Source organism: Raphanus sativus, chromosome 7, assembly GCF_000801105.2.
Source record: "Raphanus sativus cultivar WK10039 chromosome 7, ASM80110v3, whole genome shotgun sequence".
NCBI classification, from domain to species: Eukaryota; Viridiplantae; Streptophyta; class Magnoliopsida; order Brassicales; family Brassicaceae; genus Raphanus; species Raphanus sativus.
The window spans coordinates 10,674,870-10,697,165 of NC_079517.1; the positions used below are offsets into that span (position 1 = coordinate 10,674,870).

Below are 22,296 nucleotides of genomic sequence, written 5' to 3' on the forward strand. Positions count from 1 at the left end.
TAAGGATTTTATGTTCGAGTGGTTTTACTGGTCACACCCCGGAAACCATACTTTGAGGAGACAGTGGACTACATGAGATCAGTGGCACCAAGGGATCTCTAGTAGAAGAGATTGATGAGGAAGCTCAGGAAGTGGTGCTTCTCGGCACGAGCGAATTGGATTTTGTTTTTTTAAAAAAATTCTGTTATTTTTGAACATGTGCAAACTGGTTTTTGTTAATTTCAGTGTGACATTTTTCTCGTAATGACAAACAGACATGCATTAACAGTAGATTTCTGGTTTGTTTTTGTTATTTTAATGATTATGCTCTGAGAATAAGAGATGAACGATGCCAAAGAAAATAAGAAACTCAAAACTTGTTACGCAAGCAAACTTTACAACTGATACAAAGAAAAACCATCACAAAAGGCAGTAACTAAAGGACACATGGATAGTTTCATAAAACATACGAAATCCAACTTTGACAAGAAAAGCAACGATATCTTGAAAAAAAGGAATATCTCAGCAACAGTTATAGTTTGAAACAGATAAAAAGAACAACAAAAGAAACAACAGATGCATCATACGACCATCAATCTTGTGATCCAACTTGTGATCCACCTTGTGATCCTCCCTAATAGAACAAATAAAAATTTGAGATCTTGGAGAATCGATATGATATAAAATCAAACAGACAATAAAATGTACCTGATCATTCTTTGGCCGACCCCGTGGACGTTTAGGTTCCGGTTCAACTGTTGGTTTCGAACATCTCGGCTTGGTATGTCCTTCTTCTCTACAATTAGAGCATGTCATGACACGCCTTGCACGACTTAGCTTGGTTTTACTAGAGAAAGATGATGATTCATTTGCACTTTTCCGTCTGGCATAAGTGCTTGGTCTTCCTCTATTACCCAACCTATTTGGTGGAGGTAAGACTGGTAACCTGTTCAGCATAGGCCATATCTTCATCCCTTCCACAGGTCTAATACTACATTCATAAGTTTTTCTCCATCTTATGGTAGTGTAATAATCAGAAACATAGTCATCAACTTTCTGTTTCTTTGAGGTGATCACACAAGCAGCATGGTTACAAGGAATTCCATTCAACTGCCACATCCCGCAACCACATGTCTTCAGACCCATATCAACGCTATACGAGCAGTCATGATAGTCAATTTCATAGACATTACCCGTAGCCATGTATCTAATACAGTCTTGAGACTTAGCTATAGCAGTTTCTATTGCAATATGTGCCCTCTTTGTGTATCTAGTCTTCAATCTATTAGCGATGATAGACCTTTTTGCTGTGCTTACCATACATTGTCGCCTAATATCTTCTAACATTTCAAGTAGTGGTTTTCTCCTAGCCTCTGGAATGGTTTTGTTAAAAGATTCATTCAGGTTGTTCAAATTATCATTGCAACAAGAACCAACCTTAAAGTAAGCTCGAGACCATGTATGCGGATTGGTGGCTTGAAGAGTTTGATGCGCCAGCTGATTGTAGCTCTTCAATGCATTCATATGCTCTGTAAAATCTCCTAAGGTGTAGCTACGGGCTATTTTCCAGAACAGTCTCTCTAGTTGTGGGTCGTGGCTGTCTCTCTTCCAGTTTCCAAGAATGTGTCTCGCACACATGCGATGTTCTGCATTGGGAAGTTCGAGGTGAACAGCTTTCACCAGACCCTTCAAAAAAAAATGTAAGACATAACTTTACCGAAACAAACAACGTACACCAAGATATCTACCTTTTGCTTATCGGATATGAATGTGAAATTGCTGCCATCACCGAGTTGTAAATTCACTTTTAGATGATTCACAAACCATGCCCAATTAATGTCATTTTCAATCTCTACGACCGCCCACGCAATTGGCACAATTCTGTTATCTCCATCTCTTCCGACAGCAGCAATCAATTGGCCTTTCACATCCCATTTCAGAAATGCACCATCTAGTCCTATGATAGGTCTACAAGTCGACTTCCAAGCTGCACGTTGTGCTTCAAAACAAATGTAGATACGATCAAACCTTTGCTTGCTTCTTGGTGTTTGTCCAGGAATCGTCACTATCTCAGTTATGGTTCCCGGATTAGTCTTTCGAAGCTCTGCTTCATAATCCCAGATTCGAGAAAAGTGTTTTTCATGGCTTGCTCTTCTTTCTCTTGTGACTTTAGTCTTAGCTTTTTGACACTGGTCTTCAGTAACAATCAAGTTGCATGTTCTCTTGATCTCTTCACCAATTTCCTTAGCTGTAAGCTTAGGATTCACCCTCAACCTTTCCGTGAACAGCTGCGCAATTGATGAAGGCTTCAACATCTTCGAGTAACCAGAACGTATACAAGCGTGTTCATTAACATAAACCTTTATCTGTAGTTTATGTTTTCGCTTCTCATACGAACAATACACTCTCCAAGGACAATCATACTCAGTGTCAGAACAAACAGCTCCAAGCTTCATTTGTGTTGATATGTAAAGCTTTATATCATATCGTGTTTTCAAAGAATATCTAAGAAGAGCTTGCTTGAACTCTGATGCAGACGAAAACATCTTCCCCAATGCTAAGACCTCATCGGCTGATGCGGCATCCTCACAAGCTTCCCTTCTCGCATCTTCTTCCTCATCATCAGATATTACAGGATCAGGGATATTATCCTCATTCCAGCAATCATCATCTCCACTCTCATCGTTCTCGTCTCCATCATTACTTGCAACATCTCCAAAGCGGGATGAAAAAACTTCACAAGTTTCTTCTTCAGTTTGTACGCCACATCCTTCTTCTTCTTCTTCTTCTTCTTCTTCTAAAATCTCATTCCCATCTTCTTCGATCTCATCACCCGGATCATCAACAATAGCCTCACAATCATCACCGGGTATAGGTTCACACTCATCTCCGTCATAACCTTTAGACAGAGCCGACCCTATTTCATCACCATCATCGGGTATAGGTTCTCTGCCTCTGCCTCCTTGACGTAGTGGAAGCTTTTTCCTTACCACCATATCAGTAAAATCCAATTTGTAGGTTTAAAACAGAGGAGAAGAAAAAATATAGATGATAATGATTTGGAGAAGAGATGATATGGAGTTTTAGTATGAATTAGGGTTCTATAGTGAGTAGAGAAAGAAGAGAAGAGTACGTGTAGATTAGACGTACCGTTTTTGATTTTTTAGGTTTTTGTTCTATTCTTAAAACGACACCACATCATTAACCGTTAACATCACACGGAGGTTAGATGACAAATTCAATTGACAAAACGTGTAATTAGTATGACTCAATAATTAAAACTTTGTGATTTATTTGGCCTAGTGCAACGTTTGTATTTTTTTAGAGAATTTGAGATAGTTTGGTATTTAAATACACATTTTCTCAAAAAAAAAATTAATTAGTTATACGGACAAACGAACGTAAGTGAAATTACCTTGTTGGCCACTAGGAATGCGCGTTTTCAATAAGGCAAAATACGATTACATTTATTGCAAAACCGAACATGTTTTCGGTTAACCATAATAATATAGCCAAATTGATTAAGAGGAAATGGAATAACTTGGGTTAAGCCCTCATAGCACCAAGTCGATGTATTAAAAACTTGACGTGTGGGCCTTTGATTTTTTTTTGTTTTTTTTAAAGAAAATTGTTTAATTTTTTAAACACCGATATTATGGATATTTTTAGGTACCTATGAACATATTCGGATCTAGAAGAGTCCGACTGTCTAAAAAATTATAATATTTAGGTTAGGATCAACTCTTTTCTATTGCGAAATTATTAACTCCACATATGGCTACGAAGATATGAGATCATGTTTATGGTTTATTTGAATATCCGAGAAAGAATTCATCCGTCGACAGCACCTCTCATCAGGACGTTAGGTCTGTATTTTTAATAGATTCGAATTTAACCATTTTTCAGTCAAAAAAATTGTAATATCTGAATGGAATTTAATTTTAAAACCGAAAAAAATCTGATATAAAAAATTGATTCATACTCAAGTGAATACTTAGATGTCCATGCCTAACTAATTATTTTAAAATTTGTTAATTTGTTTGAATATTTGTTACAGATAAAACAATTTCATTCAAACCTGTGAAATTATTATGGTTAACACGTAAAATAAATAAAGTATTTATAAAGATTGAAAAATGAACATGTAATAAACACTTAAATAGATAAATTAAATTTTCTACTTTTAATAAATGATGTCAAATTAATTAAAAGGAAAAAATGAATTTTTTAGAATTAGTTTAGAAATTGTTTTTATAAGAAGTCACTTAATATAACCAATTATTATATATATTTACTTCAGTTTTAATAGAATAGATAGAGTAAAAAAACTAGATACAATAATTGAAAGCTCTAAATTTTAAACCTTAAACCCATAAACCCAAATACAACCTCTAAACGTTAAACTATAAACCCTAAAACCAAAATAAAAAATCAATCTAAACCATAAATCCTAAACCTACCACCTAAACACTAAACCTTAAACCAAAATAAAAAATCTAAACTATAAATCCTATCACTTAACACTAACCCTAAACCCAAATAGAAATTTAAACTCTAAACCTTACTACTTACCACTGAATCCTAAACCCAAAACTAGACATGGTCGTTCAGGTATCCGTTGGTACTCGAGTTGGGTTTTTTGTATTTTCGGGTTTTCGGGTTTACATTCCTAGGTCCCATACTAAAATTTTATTAGTACGGGTCGGTTCGGATAATAACACTTCGGGTTCGGTTCAAAATTGTATTGCGTCATAAATCTCATAAAGTAACCATATATTGTGCAGATTGGGGTTATATCAGTTCGGTTCAGATATAACAAAAGTAAAAAAATAAAAACTTAAAGCAAAACATAAAGAAAAACACCTAAATTAAATAAAAAATAATCTATCACACGTAAAATTGATAAAATAACAATGAAATATTAAATCAAGCATAAAAATAAGCATCATTTGTAAACAATATACATTATCTTGTAGAGAGTAGATTTGTTATTTCAATGAGCAAATTATAAAGTACTTATTTATAACTAATTGTATATTTAAAGCATTTTTAAAAATTATTATTATATATCATATTACTACAAATATTGAATTTAATCATTGAAATACTTATATATATATATTTCAAAATAGTTATATGAACTATTAATTTCAGATTTTTCGGGTTACCCGTTTGGGTTCGGTTAATAGCACTTCGGGTTCAGATATTTTTTATATCATTCTACAGGATCCGTTCGGGTATTTTTATATTTTGGATTGGATAACGGATCGGGTTTTTCGGTTCGGGTTCGGTTTGGATTCTGGGTTTCAGATTTTACGCCCATGCCTACCCAGAACCCAAAACCCTTAATCCTAAATCATATGTTTTTGTTAGAGTCAAATCCGTTCCTAAAAGATTGGTTTATCATTGACGATGTTGCCTAGGTCATTTATTATGTTACGTTAGTGTCGTGCTTAAATCACATCCCAATATTATGGTAATAATAAGTGAATACATTAGACGGTTAACTGTAAAGATAAGCAACAATTATTTTGGATAAGTGTAAAATAATAAATGTCAACGAGGAAAGAAAAAAGAAACTAAAACGTCTCATAGTCTTGTTGACATCAAAGGCTACATTAAGTTATAGGGTTAATTTAGGGATATATGAAAAGTGAAACAGTTCCTAACCGATCACCTAAATAAACTTCTGTTCGTGTATATCAAATGCAATTACTCTTTTAAATATATTACATCATAAAAACAATAAACATAAAATAATAACTATAATGGTTTTTCCTTAACACCAGAAACTAAGCGAGGAAAACATATTAGTGTTACTAAAGTGGCATTTGTGAACTAAAATAAAAATTAGGTGTTGTCATACCGAACAATATCAAATAGACTTCTAATACCTTTGATCATAATATAACAATAATTCTTATAATTTAAATATGTGTCTTCCTTTATCTTTATCAATTTTGTTCCGAATTAACTTTTTTTAAGCTACTGTTGAATGAGCTTGAATTGTAAAACAAAAATCAGATACATGATTAATGACACTTTTTGAGAAACTAGAAAGCAAACCTAATTCTGTGAATTGAAATAGAACATCAGAACACTAGATTTTAATCTGAAATTTAATGTTATGGTTAGAGATGAAATAAAGTAAAACACCAGAACACTAGATTTGGTGTTATTCCAACACCAAAATTAGTGTTGTGATTAAAGTTATCGTAAAAGACATTCATCCAACTTATCTTTCATATACAACAAGTCTATCCAATATTGGCAAGTTCTTCTTAGTATCATCCAACAATGACCAGCTCATCTGAATTGTCTACGCCAAAACCATCATTAAACTGTCTAAGCACAGTCCATGGACACGAACACTAGAAAAGAACCTCTCTGATGATGTAGAAGAGCATCAGTTACCAAATGATGAAAGAAAAATAAATTTGAACAAACCTTAGCTAGTTTTTATCATGTAAAACACCTATAAACACAAAATAACACCCCCCCCCCCCCAATTTTGTTATTTGTTCTTAGAATATGTATGATCTTATAGCTAGAGAGGAACTTTTTACATTGCTGAAATTTAATCATGTAAAAATGATAACCGGTCATTTTGTATATATACCATTTTCATTAGTTAAGAATTGTCTGCTGTTAGACGCTATTTCCAAAAACTATATGACTACTATGTACTCTAGTACCTAAATAAAACATTCTCATTAAATATATAAAAGTGATAGATTTCATCAGACATTCATCACCCTGGTGAATTGAAACCGATTGTAATGCAAAATTATCGTTGACATGTAATAGTATCATGTTTTCTCCAAGTTCCATATACCTAAAATCCTCATATCTTCTATTTGTTTTTTTTTTGCAAATAATATCTTCTATTTGTTGGTTTAACAGAATTTCATACTTCATCCCCTGATACTTTTAATTTGCTGCAGCCCACAACTTGTCCTCAATTTTCACTATACCCAAATTTCCCTATGTATCTTCATTTTTTGTTAATAATTTTTATCATCCAAACTATCAAAATAAAAATAACAAAGTTCTAAATCAAAAATAAATGTAAACAGATATTGAAATATCTTTTTTTAAAATAATTAAAAAAGACGTGCAAACAGCTGTCAACTAGAAAGAGAGAGTCTTCTTCTTCCTCCTTTTTTTTAATTTAAAATACAACAATCCGAAAATCACGCGCTTTATCTCACACAACATGTCTTTTGTCCTTTACCGTTATAAAAATTCGAAACGGGCCTGCCTGCCTCCCTTCCTTATCGTGACAGAAGAAAGAGAAAGAAAACCCGTAAGAAAACCCCTCTCAAGGGCACGCTCGTAATTTCCCTCTAACCTCAGAGGGTACAAACGTAGTTAACAATCCACACTCCAACGTGGAGCCAATCACTACCCTTAATCTTATCCCCAAATTCGAAACCCTAATAATCAATTTCAAAATTTCCGCCTTCTTCTTCATCTCTCTCTCTCTCTCTTATCTCTGAGATATGGCGTGGTCGTCGGAAACGGCGTCGTATTGCGGGTGGAACGAGCTGAATGTGAAGAACGCGAAAGGGAAGACGGAGGTTCATTATTACCTCGAGAGGAGAGACGGATGCGCGGATCTGGCTGTTGTCGGGAGGTTGAGGAAGAGCTCTTCTTCAAAACGCATGTCCTTTAGATACGCCTTGAGAAAGAACCGCTCCGTTTTGAAGAAGCTTAGCTCTTTGGAAGACGTCAAGGATTGGCTCGATTCCATTGTTTCTGGTAAAACTTTCTTATTTTTTTTTTTGATGTGCCCTTTTGTTGATTTTTATTGGGTTTCTCCTGAAACTATATAAAGTTCGAATCTTGAAGCTCAAAAGATGTTTTTTATTTTTATTTTGGACAAAAATGTGTTTTTTTTTTTAAATTTCATGTTCTGTCGGATATGTGATAGAAGTCTTGTCCGTGGAGTTGAGGAAGATAAAGGTTTTTCATTGAGTCTCTTACAAGTGTCTAAAGTCTTGGATAGGGTCATTGAGGTGCTTGTTTGTTTGTTAGTGGGAATATTCTCTCTTTGTGTTAGAGATTTCTTACCTTCTTTTCGTTGCGTCTTTTGCAGCTACAATCTATTAATGAATTAATTTTGCTTCAGACAGATCTGCTCTTCCACCACCTTTTGGTACTGAGCATGTCTGCACGAATTGATTTTTCTTTATGTTTTTGTTGTGTTTTGTATCTAGAGCTCACATTTTGCTGAAATATTGCTGATCTTTTTGTGTGTGGTTTTCTAAGGTGAGATACCTCATGTAGCAAATGTACCAGCTACTACTATGACTGAACAAGCTGCTGGAGGATTCAATATTGGCTCTTTTTTGGTACTGTGTTTGTTTTTCATTTCCTTTAGTATAGATGATTTCTTGTGAGAAAATGTAATATTTATTGGTTTCTAATTTGTTTCTTTTCAGAATGGTAAGTCAGAGGAGCTTGTTCACCCTGCCATAAATTTCTCCTGGATGGGTTCTTCTTGGACTTGTAGGAAACGTCGTAAGCATTATCCATCTTTCTCCCGGAATGGTGTCAGAGTCTCGGTGAGTTCGTTTCTAAGGTTTTACTGAAGTTTAGTTGGCTACATTTGATGTTAAAAAACTGATCCTTTATCCACAATCTCATTACAGGTGAATGATTTTGTGTATGTTTTAGCGGAGCAACATAAGAGGCTCATTGCATATTTGGAAGACCTTTACGAGGATTCTAAAGGCAACAAGATGGTCGTGGTACGGTGGTTTCACAAAGCTGATGAAGTTGGTATTGTTTCGACCGACGATGCTAACGACAGAGAGATTTTCTTTTCTCATTGTCTTCAAGACATCAAAATTGAGTGCATAGATGGGTTGGCTTCTGTCCTCTCTCCTCAGCATTACGAGGAACTTCTCAAGGTGCCAATCCATGTTCAGCGAGTACCTTTCTTCTGCCAGAAGTTATACGGAGATGATGGCATAGAGCCTTATGACGTTACACAGTTACAAGGTTACTGGAGACAAGAAGGGCTTAGATACTTGAATTTTCCCATTCTAAAGTCAGGTGAAGGTGTCCAGCCACTTGGCACTGAACCAGCGACAGGAGCATCTCTGGTTGGCTCTGTTGGGATTAGATCTAGGAAACGGAGTCGTTCTGCAGATGACATCAAAGGTGACTTGGAGGCTTCAGATGCTTCTATGTGCAAAGATGCAGAAGATGGTTCATCCAATCTCATTAAAAAAGGTTCACTTGTTGAAGTTCTTTCCCAAGATAGTGGCATCAGAGGTTGTTGGTTGATTGCATTGGTAGTAAAGAAGCACAAGGATAAGGTTAAGGTACAGTACCAAGACATTATGGATGCAGAAGATGAATCAAAAAAGCTAGAGGTACACATTTGGAAGCCCACGCTTTTGTTTTGTTTTGTTTTCTACTGCCCATTGTATTAACATGTTTCATTTCTTGGTTGCAGGAGTGGATTTTGACGTCTCAGGTTGCTGCTAGTGATCATACGGGTCTTAGAATCCCAGGAAGGAAAGTAGTGCGCCCAAATCTGAAGCTTAGCAATGAAAGTGATGTGTGTGCTGTCGATGTTGGTATGCCTGTGGACGTGTGGTGGTGTGATGGATGGTGGGAAGGCATCGTGGTGGAGAAAGTTTCAGAAGAGAAAGTTGAAGTTTACCTACCAGGGGAAAAGAAAATATCTTCCTTCCATCGTAGTGATCTCAGACAATCTCTGGAATGGGCGGGAGATGAGTGGGTTCAGATGAAATCAAGAGCTGATGTCGTCAGTTCTGTCCTAACCCTGATGAAGAAGAAAGAGGTTGAGGTCAAATCTGAGGAGAAGCTATGCGAAGTTGGTGTTGGTGGTGGCGTTACGTCACTACAGGATGAAGCTAAAGTAACCATATCTCTTCCAGTTCCGGATCTTCTAAAACACGTCTTAGTTTCTAACTTGAAGTGGACAGCATCTAACAAGCGGAAAAGAACTGTCAGTTCCATGGGAGATTCTCTGTTTAGCTCCTCGGCTGTTGGCCCAAGGAAGCGCAACCGTATAGTCAGTTGCCCTCCGCATGATCCTAGCTTGACTGATGGTTTCTCGTGCGAAAAGTCATTGAGCTGTGAGAAGGGCGGCAAGTTCATGGGAGATTCTGTATTTGGCTCTTCGGTTGGACAGCATTTGGCTGGCCTGTTGATGTCAAGATGATGATTGGGGGATTGGAGTGTGTACTCGTCTTGTGAGGTACATATTACCTAATGTGCATCTGCTCAATGCGGTTTTGGGGTTTTTAGATCAGTGTGACTCGGGATTATAGGGGTTTAGATCGCCATGGCATCCAGATTCGTTTTGTGTACGTATGTGTAACAGTAGACATAGAGCGCTTCAATACAAGCAGCAAGTTTTGGATGCAGTAGAGAGTAGGTGGATAGCATTTTACCTCACTAGGGGTTTAGACACTAAACAGTGTGTTTTTAGAATTTCTATCATCTTCTTCGTTTAGCATAGAGATAAGATTTGTTTTCTTTCTTGGTGTGGTGGGATCTTTCTTTTTATGTAATATATGTATCATCAAATAAAACATCTCTCTTTTTTTTTTAACCTTGAGTTCTCCTTCAGTGTTCATATGATAGTAATGTATTTTCTTACCTGTGAATGGTTTTGGAGCTGATTTGATTCTCATATGGTAAATGACTAAAGAATAATTTTGAAAATCAAGGCGTTTCATGAATTTTGAAGCATTTGGTTTGATTTCTTCGAAGTTGGAAGAGGACACATGATTGGTACCGTAAATAACTTCTGTCATTGTCCATGTCCCCATAAGAGTTTTGTTTTGTACAGCATCCAAACGGGACCAATACTATTTGGTTGCAAGTTGTTAACTTATAGCTGGTAACAGCTGATGCTTTGTGGAAACTGGGACCATTATGGAACGGTTCATTAATTTAGTTTTGAGGTTAGTTCATTGAGATTTTTTTACAGTCTGTGCAAGACTGTAAAGAGTGCTTACAGAAAAGAAAACCTTCTGTTTTGATGAAAAGGTGAGTGTTTTCTATCTTAAACTCCTTTTTAACTTTGTACCTAATATCCCTTCTGTGCTTTATCTATGATTGGCTATACAGCAAAGTGCGGTAAGGAAAGAAAGGTAAAGAGCTATATATTATTAATTAATGAGACTTATTCAGAAATCATATACTTGAATGTTCTTGGTGGGGTTGCATTTATCTGAGTGAAGCATCTTTTTTCAAACTATGCTGATGAGTGAAGCTTGACTTTCTCACTCAAAAATATGTTGCACTAAGTCAAGGATCCAAAGCATAGATGTATGTGCTTGTCTTGTGTGTTAACATGTCTCTTCTCTCTTTAAACTTGATTTTCCCCAAAGAGTGAAGCAAAAGAAAAGATGGGCTTCTTCTGTCATCCACATAAGAAGATTTGCTAGCTCATCCTTTTCCTGATAGCGACAACAACTCTTTTATTTATACTCCTTGTAAAGGAGACGACACTGTTATGGCTTCTCTGTCTGAAATCGTCGAGCAAGAGCTTGGAGCATCACCGAGAAGCAAGCTTTCAATAACAAGTGCAAGCAGTCTAGCTACAGTCGCATCCTTATCCATGCCTCTTGTTAGTGGTTACTCTTTTAAACACTTCATCTTTATAATAATTCAAACTAGTGGTTTTTGCTTTTAGGTAATGATTTTGTCTGTCATCAGATTCAGGAGATTGTTTTATCAGCAGACATCAGATGTAGTGACGGCCAAGAGAAGATCGCCGACATAATGTCAAGGATGATCGGTGAGAACTAGTTTACTTCTCCAGATAGGACCACCATTAATTTTTTCTTTTATCTCACAGCAGATTGTTTCTTGTTTTCTTTGGGAAGCAGAAACATATTCAATATTGGTGAGTGTATTGGAGAAGGAAGTGACGTTGACATGTACATACTCCGGTGACCGGAGAGTCTCCAAGTCATATGGTGAAGCTCTTCTCTGCAAAATCTCCATCTTCAAGCGCAGAATATTCCCTTCTTCCAGGAAACAACAACTCAATAGCTCTTAGCTTAGTTTTTTCCTTTTTTGCTTTTATTATCAACTTGAAAACATTTTCAATTATGTAATATTTGTTTAGATATGATTGTAAAAAAAAAATAACTCTCAATAGACAAAGATTATTGGGAAGTTAAGTTGCCGCCACTTTGTTGCCAGAGATTGATGATGTCAGTGGCTTGATTAAGGAGAATGATCATCTTCTTCTGAGAGATCCATGGCTTAGCTTCAAGAGTGGACTTAAAGCTCTTCCCAAGCATCTTTTCTTGGCCAGAAGAAGTAAGGACTTAGTGGGATTGTGCCATGTCCAGGTACATGCTGGTCCAATCCTAATCCTATGTTTTTTTCCATCCACACAAACTTAAGAACCACTCCTGCCTTCTCCTCTTGTTGGTTCACTACCTAACACACAAGAACCAACTCAGATATGTTTGAGAACAGAACACTTAAAAGATGAAGAAGAGTGTTGTTGTTGTTGTTGTTTACCTGTTTTGGTTGTGGAGTGTCGGAAACATCAGTTCCGGTGAGTGTCTCTGGAGCTGCAAGAGCCACCATCTTCTTCCGGTTTAGAGATATGGGTTTTGTGGCGTGGTTATGGAACGATGGAGAAGCAGTGAAGGAGAGTTTTGGATGTTGAGAGATGAAAGAAGAGCACATGGAAGCAGATGAGTGGAGTGCCATTGATGACATCATTTTCTTTTACTTGTTTCTTCAGAGACAATAGAGATTTTTATGAGAATGTGGATAAGGAAGAAGATATGGTTAGCAGTGGAACTCCAAAGCAGTTGACTATTGATATGATATTATATGGGCTTTGTTGACTTGGCTCATTATTTTGTTTAAGAGTTAATAAAAAAAAACTCTGTTAAAAGCCCATGAAGATATGCCAAAAATGTTTTGTCCGATTTTTTGTTGAAAGACAAAAACCTGTTTGTCAATTTTTTATTTTTTTTTGGTAAAATGTTAAATAGCTGTTTGTCAATTGTCAGAATATATTTCAATGCGTCCACTTTTGCTGAGAGCCGTGCACTCTTTGTCAAGAGTATAGGCAGCTTCAGCACAAACGCGCTTTCGACTTGTCCATAAGGGTGGCATGGGAACACGGAACGACAAGCTGCATCTGCCTCTGCGGTTCCTCCATCGCTTCAGTGTTTAGAGTGTTTTTAACTACAGTTATATTGGTTTTTCTGTATTAACGATTAGTTACATAAAGTATAAACTTTGTTTTTTTTTTGGTTCTTGTGACGTAATTTGTACTCTTTCATAGTTGACACTCATATGGGGTGTGTTGAGTATTAATTGGATCAATTAATATTCTCTGCTTGTGTGTCCATGTTGTGTAGGTTCCTTGTTATTCTCTTCTCTTAAGGAATCTTTTAAAAGCAAAAGAAGCCAATATGTGAATTTTTCTTCTTTTTTTTTCCCTTCTAAAATACATAAACATCGACCACAAACCTAACTTCAATTCAAACCAAGTTAGATTGAAGATTCATTTTTCAAATATATGAACTGTAAGGACTAAACAAGCTCAATACTCTTATAAAATAACCACAACTAGAATTTAATCCGTGCGTCTATACAAATTTATTTTTGATTGGAAAATTGTTTTTAGACCAAAAAATGATAACTATGTTCTATTATACTAATCTCATATATTTTATGTTCCATTAGACTGAATATTTTTAAAATAGCAATTAGCAATATTGCCCTTATTTCAATTATAAATTTGAAATTAAAATTAACAAAACAATTGTTAAATATTAAAATATAATTTTGAACTAAAGTAATTAAAGAAAAAAATATTAATAATCATATCTTTTAATATCTTTATATTTTATTTAAAATACATAACTTAATCATCATATCTTTATATTATATCTAAAATACAAATAAATATTTTTAAAGAAAATTCTAAGAAAATCTTTTCAGAATCAGGATAAAATTTATTTCCGAAAATTAACTAACTTAAATTTTTATTATCATAAAATATAATTATAATTTCAAATTAAATTTATTTTTGATTGATAAACGAAAAACTAAAATAATATAAATATTTTAATAATATTTAATGATGATAAAAATCAAATTGATTTATTTTCAATGATACATTTTGTAAAGATCTTTAAATGATTTTTTAGAAACAAATATCCTTTTCTGTTTCAAATGAAAAATCTTATCAAACTTTGTGTATTTCAAGCAACTTTTCAAATAAATTTTTTACTACAAAATTAGTTTGTAAGTACAATATATTATAGTTTCTCTTTTAAATTTTTTTTGTTGTTCTTAACAATATCTCAGAATATTTATGAATTATGGTAGAATCAATGTGAAGTTTTGTGAAAATTTTGTAATCGATCAATGGAATATAAAAAATGGTTGTGAGAAGGAGTTCCAAATCGATTTTTTTTAATTTTAAAATTAATTTTATAAATCACGATTTTTTAAAATTTTTTAAAAAAATTCGATTTTATAAATATAAAAAACTGATTATTTTCAAATATTTTATTCTCGTATTTTCGCAACTGATTATCCTTATCCGTAAAATCTATATTAACTATACGAAGAATATAGTAAACATATTTGAAATCGATTTCTACTAGTTTTAAATTTACAGTAATGTGTAGATTCTTATTTCTACAGGTTTTAGATTTATAGTAATGTGTAGATTCCGATTTCTACAGATTTTAGAGTGATAGGTTAAGCGCGGAATATGTATTCCAAATATTTTTAGATTATAATTATTTATGTAGATCACGTATTCTAAACATGGTAGATTCAATGAAAATAGTGGATTACATTTTCTACTATGCAGAATGTCAATTCTACTTTCTGTAGAACAAAATATAAAATTATGATTTAAACATTTTTAAAATTAGAAAAAAATACCAATAAGTTGATAAAGGTTTTACATGAGTAGTTACTATTTTTGAATTTTTTTTGTTTGTAAAACTATTCATTTGATTTATTTTGTAAAATACTAAAAGATATTAGGGGCAAAAATGAAACAAAATAAAAATTAGCCTAATAGGACATAGTTATCATTTTTTTGTCTTAGAAAACAATTTTCCCTTTTTATTTTTTAATCAAATTAAGATTCATTATGGATTTCAATTGTTTTTACATTGTGTTAATATATTGTTCTTAGATATTTAAGCAAACATATTGATATTGATTGTTTTAAAAATTATACCGACCAATTATAAATTTTAAAACATGATTTCTGTACTTAGCTGAATCCGGAATGTTTCTAAAACCGATTTATGTTGACCCGATAAATTAACCAAAACTGATAGAACCGTTAGAATATGTGTGCCAATTTTGTTGAAAACTCAAGTTTATAAATTCAATTATGTTTGAGCGATTGTTCTTCTAATGGTTGTACATTTGATTTAGTTGGGTTTATTATAAGAATGGATATAGTGATAGATAAAATTACGAAGAAAAAATTGCTGTGTACGAAAATAAAATGTTAAAAAATTACATGATGTAAGATAAAAATGAGAAAAACTAGAAAAGGTGGCTGGTGCTTAAAGAAAAGAAAATTATTCATTATTACTTCATTTTCCAATATTCTAATACTATAAATTGTAGAAATGGTAAAATAGATTTATAATTGTATATATACATATCAAGTTATATTACCATATATATTTACAAATATTACTATTAAAACCTAGTTAAACTTGATATATTAACGTTTTAAGAAAATTATTATTATTATTAGAATTATTATTCTAATACTATAAATTGTAGAAATGGTAAAATAGATTTATAACTGTACATATACATATCAAGTTATACCATATATATTTACAAATACTACTATTAAAACCTAGTTAAACTTGATATATTAACGTTTTAAGAAAATTATTATTAGAATATTGCAACGAAATTGATATTAATGAAACAAAGCTTACTTAATTTAATATAAAATAACGTTTTAGGAAAATATTATTTGGATATTTCTACGAAATTGATACTAATGAAACAATGCTTACTTAGTTTAATAGAAAACAAAAAATATATTTGACAGATAATTACATAAAAATAAAAAACACCCTCCTATCAAGTATCACATATATAATCTCTAGCGAAAAATCGCTGAGTATATTTTCACCAACTAAACAGTTTTAGAATTTTTACTATCATATCAAACAAATTTTGGATGAAAACTGCATAAAAAATTAAAAATAAAAAGTAAAATGTTGCATAATATACTAATGTACATATATTAGTAACATTATGTTTATGAGGGTAGTTAATAGTCAATTTAGGAAATAAAATAATAATTTTTTTTAAATTGGACATTTGATAAAGATTTAGGAAATAACTAATAGTCGATTTAGGAAATACATTAAGAATAATTAAATATAGGTTTATTAGTTCCAATTGCATTCTATTGTAAATAAATTGTAAATGTCAAGGGTTATTTCATATTTGTACTTTTCTTTTAATAAATTAGATGTACAATTTAATTTGAATATCCATATTCTCTATATTATTAAAATTGAAATTTCTTTGAAAATTATTTGGAAACATGAATAGTAGTATATTTAAAAAAATAATGAACTTATATTATTAAGAAAAAATGGAAGTCCACTATATTATGAAAAACTATATCTGAGCTAGTTTAAAAATATACAAAATTGTCCAATATAATTACCTAAAAACATCTTTTGCCTAAAATGATCATAAAACAGAATTTAAACTTTATATACATATTTCAAATAAAATAATAATTTAAACTTTATCCAAAATTAATTCAAAAATACATATATTCAAAATTAATTTCTACTAAAATATTTTCCAATAACCATATAAAAATATTTTCCAATAACCAATAAAATATTTTTAATATATATAAGAAAAATACAATACAAAGTTCAATTTCAAACACCAAATTAAATTATGGTTTTTATATTTTATATTAAGTTTTAAAAATATAATATATATGATTATTTATATGATAATACGTACAAAATACGACTAATTATATGATGATACATATACATGGTATATAATAGTGACATGAGAAATAGATAGCATTTCAAAAATTACAGCCGTACAAGCGCATAGATCAAAGCGTATTTTATATTAAGAGTGGAAATTTTACAAAAGTTTATTGAAAAGTATTTGATTCTTAACATGTAGACTGATAACTGAGTTTCATAATCAACCATTACGGTATGTAAACAAAGTATGACATGAAACTTTGGTGTGGTATAAATTGTATTTGTGTAGTGTGGATGTGTATGGATCACCAGAAATAAAGCATATATTATGTGTTTGAATGGTGAGCAGTTACAAAGTGGTTCTCACACTCAGCATATTTTCTACCATGTATTCTTCCATTCAACATAATTAGTAATAAGAAGCAGTTCAAAAAATTATAATGATAAACAGTATAGCAAACCGCTTGCGGTGCGTCTTTATATGAAGAAAAGCTAAGAACTGCTAGTGGAGGAGAATATGCTTCATGTTTGAAGTAGTTCAAAGAAGTTCCACTTATTTATCTTTTATTTTAAATTTATTTATATTTCTTTTAGAAACAGAATATTTGAATTTATTTATTGATATGACTATTTTACCTTTGTACTAATAATTTTTAAAAGGTTTTGTATTAATACTTTATTACATGTTATAAATATATATATAATTAATATTAAATCTTAAAACAGTTATATATATGTTAAAAATTCACTACTTTTTGAATTAAAATATATTTATTGCAATTGTAAACTATATTTTGAAATAACTAACTTTAACTATGAAAATTAAATAGTAATATAATATTTTCTGTATATATCATACAATTATATATATAATAATTTCTATTATATTTTAAAAGATTTATATTATTACATTTATATATTATTTTATAAAAATCTAATATTAACTTTAAAATAGTTTCAATCATATAAATGTCTACAAAAATTCAATCATCCAAAGTTAGATATAAATTTCATTTTACAGCTCAATGTGTGTATATATATATATATATCTGTGTGTATTAAATAATTTTGTAGTATACTTTGAATAAAAATTATATAACTTATTTTAAAAATAAATAATTTGAATTATAAAATTAAATAGTAATATAAATTATTTTAAATCTATACAGTTTTTTGAACTATATTTTATCAACTTTCGTCATTCATATATATGTTTTTGATTGCTAGATCCACTCTTGTTATGCTAGATCCGTTTCATTCATTCTTGTTACGCTAAATCCATTTCATCCACTCTTGTTTCACTCGATCCGTTTGATCCACCATTTCATCCACTCTTGTTTCACTCGATCCGTGTGATCCACCAGATCCTTAATCTTAGATCCGCTTTTTCCATTCTAAACATAAAGTTCTTGATTTGATCAAAAAATAAACATAAAGTTCTTGACGTAATGGTTTACATATTAAAAATTAATAAAAACGGTCTTGACGTGGAAGAAAAAATTCCCAAACATGGAAATGGGTTTTGTCCCACTTTTGTCAACACTATCAACTTCTTATTATTCTTATATACATTATATATCCCACTTAAGCTCCCCGCCTACTTGCCCATTCTTTTATTGGCTAACACAGACGTCACCAATCAACTTTCACAACCCACAACCCCTTTACCACTAAAAAGAAAAAAACTTTCACAACCCATACTTGAATCAACTTTTTGTAATAGATATAACAAACAACATTGTTAACTTGTTCTATGCTGAAATTAGTGGCAGAGATTAACTTGTTTTTATACCATAATTTGGTTATAATTACATCAAGAAGAGATCTCTCGTCTAATCTCTATGTCACTAGTTTCAGCATAGAGATTTCATTCCCAATATATACAAAAATGCTAGCTGAGCGACTGAAACTATCATTAATTATACACACACCATGTTGAAATGTTCTCTCACGTACTAAAAGATCGGTGCATGAACAATGAAGAACAAAAGTGGACAATATATCTTTTTCTAAGTGCATTTTGACAAAACCGTTCAGCCAATCCCATACTTCTTCTGACTCTATGCCGTTGAAAGATGGAAGACTATCCCCCACCAGCACAGTATTTGATGTCCACGTGTTACCTTTTCATATTTCCAATTATTATTATATAGAAACTTTTTTTGTAACATTATTATATAGAAACTACAACACATTTGTTAAATGGAATTATAAGAAAAAACATATCACAGTTGTTCAAAAAAAAAATCACTATATTCCATCGACTAGCTTACAAAGAAATAGTCACGTTGAACGGTTGAAGTTGAACATTGCCCTCCCACGCCCTTTGGATAAGAACAACCCTTCTAAGTCTATTCACACGTTTCTATTATATCACCAGTGACGATTCGGAATTTAGTTTAAACGAAAAACAGAGATAATTCACTTTTATAGAATATCAATGAACTGTATTTTTTGGTTGTTAACGGTCAGATTATCATATTCAAGAAAAGCACGTGGTATAAATATATGGTTCTAAAAATTAACTTTACCTTATCTACAAATAGATAGAGAATAATAAATAACAAACAGAGATGCTACAAAAAGAAAACATAGAGAGCAGCCACCAAAATTTAGTTTAGTTTCATTTTTTTTAAAATACAGTTTAGTTTCAATTATTGTTAGTATTGATGAAAAATGCAAAGTGGAAATATTTCCAACCTCACCCGTCTCTATCACCTCCATTATATATCCTCCGACTATGTAACCCCCCAAACACATCAATATCCAAAACTCTATTACAAGATCCATCTCTCTCTGTACAACTATCTATAAATTAAAATCTCTCTTTGTGTCACAAATCAGCAGAAAACACCTAAAATCGGAGAAAATGGGAGCAACCACATTGACCCATGTGATGACCATTGACCCTAATAACACCAACATTCATGGACCGGTCGTAGACGAAGTAGAAGGCCTTATTAGAGTTTACAAAGACGGCCACGTGGAACGATCTCAACTCGTGCCGTGTGTGGGTCCCTCACTACCCCTGGAGCTCGGCGTGGCTTGCTCGGATGTTTACATAGACAAGTTGACCAACGTATGGGCACGTCTCTATATCCCGGTAGATACCAACTCTAAGCTCCCTTTGCTAGTCTACTTCCACGGTGGAGGTTTCTGTGTCGGCTCAGCTTCTTGGTCGTGTTACCACGAGTTCTTGGCAAGATTGTCCGCTAGCTCACGTTGCATGGTCATGTCTGTAAATTACCGTTTAGCCCCTGAGAACCCTCTCCCGGCGGCTTACGAAGATGGCGTCAATGTCATTCATTGGCTCGAGAAAAGAAGAAACGATAGCTTGTGGGCTAAGCTATGTGACTTGAGCCGAATATTCTTGGTCGGAGACAGCGCCGGAGGCAACATCGCTCACCATGTCGCCGCAAGATTAGCAGCAGCTGCGGATGATCTAAAACCATTGAAGATAGAAGGAACCATCCTGATTCAGCCTTTCTTCGGCGGGGAGGCGCGTACGGAGAGTGAGCTGCGCGTGGAGAACAACACAAAGAGCTCGATACTTACACTGGCTGCGTCGGACGCGTGGTGGAAGCTGGCTTTGCCACGTGGCGCAGACAGGGAGCATCAGTATTGTAAACCGGTGAAGAAGATGGCGATGAGGACGCTGGTGTGTGTGGCTGAGATGGATGTGCTGATGGATAGAGAGATGGAGATGTGCGATGGTGATGAGGAAGTGATCAAGCGCGTGGTGTATAAAGGCGTTGGTCACGCGTTTCAGATTCTTGGTAAGTCTCAGCTTGCTCAGACCACAACTGATGAGATGGTGTGCCACATCGACTCTTTCATCCACCACTATGATCCCCTTTAAATTGGTTTCGTGTTTGTATAAACTGTTTTTTTTTTTTCATTTTAATGCTGGCTTTTATAAGTTTGTAACTTGAATATAAAATGTTCAAATAAGGTGTATGTTTTAGGACTAATATATATGAATTTCGCTTTCTGAATTATTAATAAAATTAGTTTGATTAGAGCTTCAAACATGGTTGTTGAATTACTGAATTCTGAACAAAGAATTTTTATCGTGAGTTAAGGAAAGATGGAATATTAATTGACTTCATGCCAAAATTTAAAGCCGAAGTTGTAAAAGCATCTTTGAGTTCTCACTATAATATCTCACAAATTAAGAATAATTAACTGAACATATTTAAAATATCTCACTTCTAATATTTTTGATACTTTTCATTATATTGAAATATTATTTAATAAATAATATATTTTTCTTGAGTTTGAGATATTATGGTGAAACTTCCCCAAAATACTAATAGGTAATAACTGAAAGTCTAAAATAATGTCTTTAATAACTAAAACTCTAAAGTAATGTCTTTGTTGACCAAAAAAAATGTCTTTAAAAACTTTGCAGACAATTGTACAGTGGGGGACAAATTTGGACAAGACCCTAGTTGAGAGCCTAGTTCATGGTTGGTTTTGATAGGCAACTCATTTTTTGCTGCTATTTTTGTTCATACAAATCACCATTATCAGTACCTATGACTTTTGGAAAACCGGCATAATCATTTTCTAAGACAGAAACGTTGACCTTTTCAGTTTTTACCAGTTTCTTCTAAAGAATAATTCAACAGTTGAAAATAGGCTGGGTGTTAAATGTTGTTATTTATACAAGAAATATATTTATATCTTTAAGTTGCAAATGAGGAATTTATTCAGCAAATTTAGTCTAACAGTCAAGTTCTTCGATAAACCGGTAGCGAATTATTTAATCTTTGTTGTGTTTACGGGACAACTGAAAGAATTCTTTTTCTAAAATATGGTTATAAGAAAAAAAAAATCTTACAAATTTAAAATTTAGGAAACGTTTTAAAAATTGACGAGATTTAAATTATGTACTATATACAAATCTTCAAATTTAGCGTCTTTCTAGTCAACTAATTAATAAATACTTCTACGAATTATAGATTGCAGATAACTGCATGGCTAAATTTATCTAACCTGTTTTGTATGATAACGAGAAATTAACTAGTTTCATAGTACACTACAGTATTTCTATGTTTAGATAAAATCGTTATTTGAAAGCTTCTTTACAAAGAAAATCATTATTTTATTGATTAGTGGGAGTTATTGGTTAGTGTATTTTAATATATTTGAAAATTTAAATTAAATCTAGTGTTATTGGTTCTATGATTTTAAAATATGTATTAAAATCATGTGTTATTGAACTAATTATTTATAATAATTTTAATTCAAATGATGTGTTATTCGAGCATACATATTTATTAATAGATTTGATTTTATAATAAATTTAAATGGATTTGTACGG

At 32.6% G+C, this 22,296-nt stretch overlaps 5 protein-coding genes and 1 pseudogene across 6 annotated transcripts; 3 read left to right on the plus strand and 3 right to left on the minus strand.

Moving 5' to 3' along the window:
* Nucleotides 1–3: 3 nt before the first annotated feature.
* Nucleotides 4–4,226, minus strand: LOC130498141 (uncharacterized). Its single transcript, XM_056991513.1, has 2 exons — nt 688–4,226; nt 4–613 (listed from the first exon to the last, which is right to left on the minus strand). The coding sequence occupies exon 1, from the start codon at nt 2,973–2,975 to the stop codon at nt 1,668–1,670; it is 1,308 nt and encodes a 435-aa protein (XP_056847493.1). The 5' UTR covers nt 2,976–4,226; the 3' UTR covers nt 4–613; nt 688–1,667.
* On the minus strand, nt 572–1,617 carry LOC130498007 (uncharacterized). The gene is made up of 2 exons (XM_056991335.1): nt 688–1,617; nt 572–613 (listed from the first exon to the last, which is right to left on the minus strand). The coding sequence occupies exons 1-2, from the start codon at nt 1,615–1,617 to the stop codon at nt 572–574; spliced, it is 972 nt and encodes a 323-aa protein (XP_056847315.1).
* Nucleotides 4,227–7,261: 3,035 nt separating the features above from the next.
* On the plus strand, nt 7,262–10,573 carry LOC108818044 (uncharacterized). 2 transcript variants are annotated; one of them, XM_018590893.2, is made up of 6 exons: nt 7,600–7,740; nt 8,078–8,137; nt 8,251–8,333; nt 8,424–8,546; nt 8,634–9,362; nt 9,446–10,573. In XM_018590893.2, exons 3-6 carry the CDS (start codon nt 8,289–8,291, stop codon nt 10,178–10,180), a joined length of 1,632 nt encoding a protein of 543 aa, XP_018446395.2. In that variant the 5' UTR covers nt 7,600–7,740; nt 8,078–8,137; nt 8,251–8,288; the 3' UTR covers nt 10,181–10,573. The 2 variants fall into 2 exon arrangements, with proteins under 2 accessions (XP_018446394.1, XP_018446395.2); XM_018590892.2 differs by lacking the exon at nt 8,078–8,137 and having other exon boundaries at nt 7,262–7,740.
* A 436-nt stretch (nt 10,574–11,009) lies between these two features.
* Nucleotides 11,010–12,150, plus strand: LOC108814278 (uncharacterized). The gene is made up of 3 exons (XM_018586813.2): nt 11,010–11,596; nt 11,686–11,767; nt 11,859–12,150. Exons 1-3 carry the CDS (start codon nt 11,483–11,485, stop codon nt 12,029–12,031), a joined length of 369 nt encoding a protein of 122 aa, XP_018442315.1. The 5' UTR covers nt 11,010–11,482; the 3' UTR covers nt 12,032–12,150.
* LOC108814277 (30S ribosomal protein 3-1, chloroplastic-like) lies at nt 12,033–12,845 on the minus strand (annotated as a pseudogene).
* A 6,876-nt stretch (nt 12,846–19,721) lies between these two features.
* Nucleotides 19,722–20,989, plus strand: LOC108814862 (probable carboxylesterase 6). The gene has a single exon (XM_018587496.2). It carries the CDS (start codon nt 19,840–19,842, stop codon nt 20,827–20,829), a length of 990 nt encoding a protein of 329 aa, XP_018442998.1. The 5' UTR covers nt 19,722–19,839; the 3' UTR covers nt 20,830–20,989.
* The last annotated feature ends 1,307 nt before the right edge of the window (nt 20,990–22,296 follow it).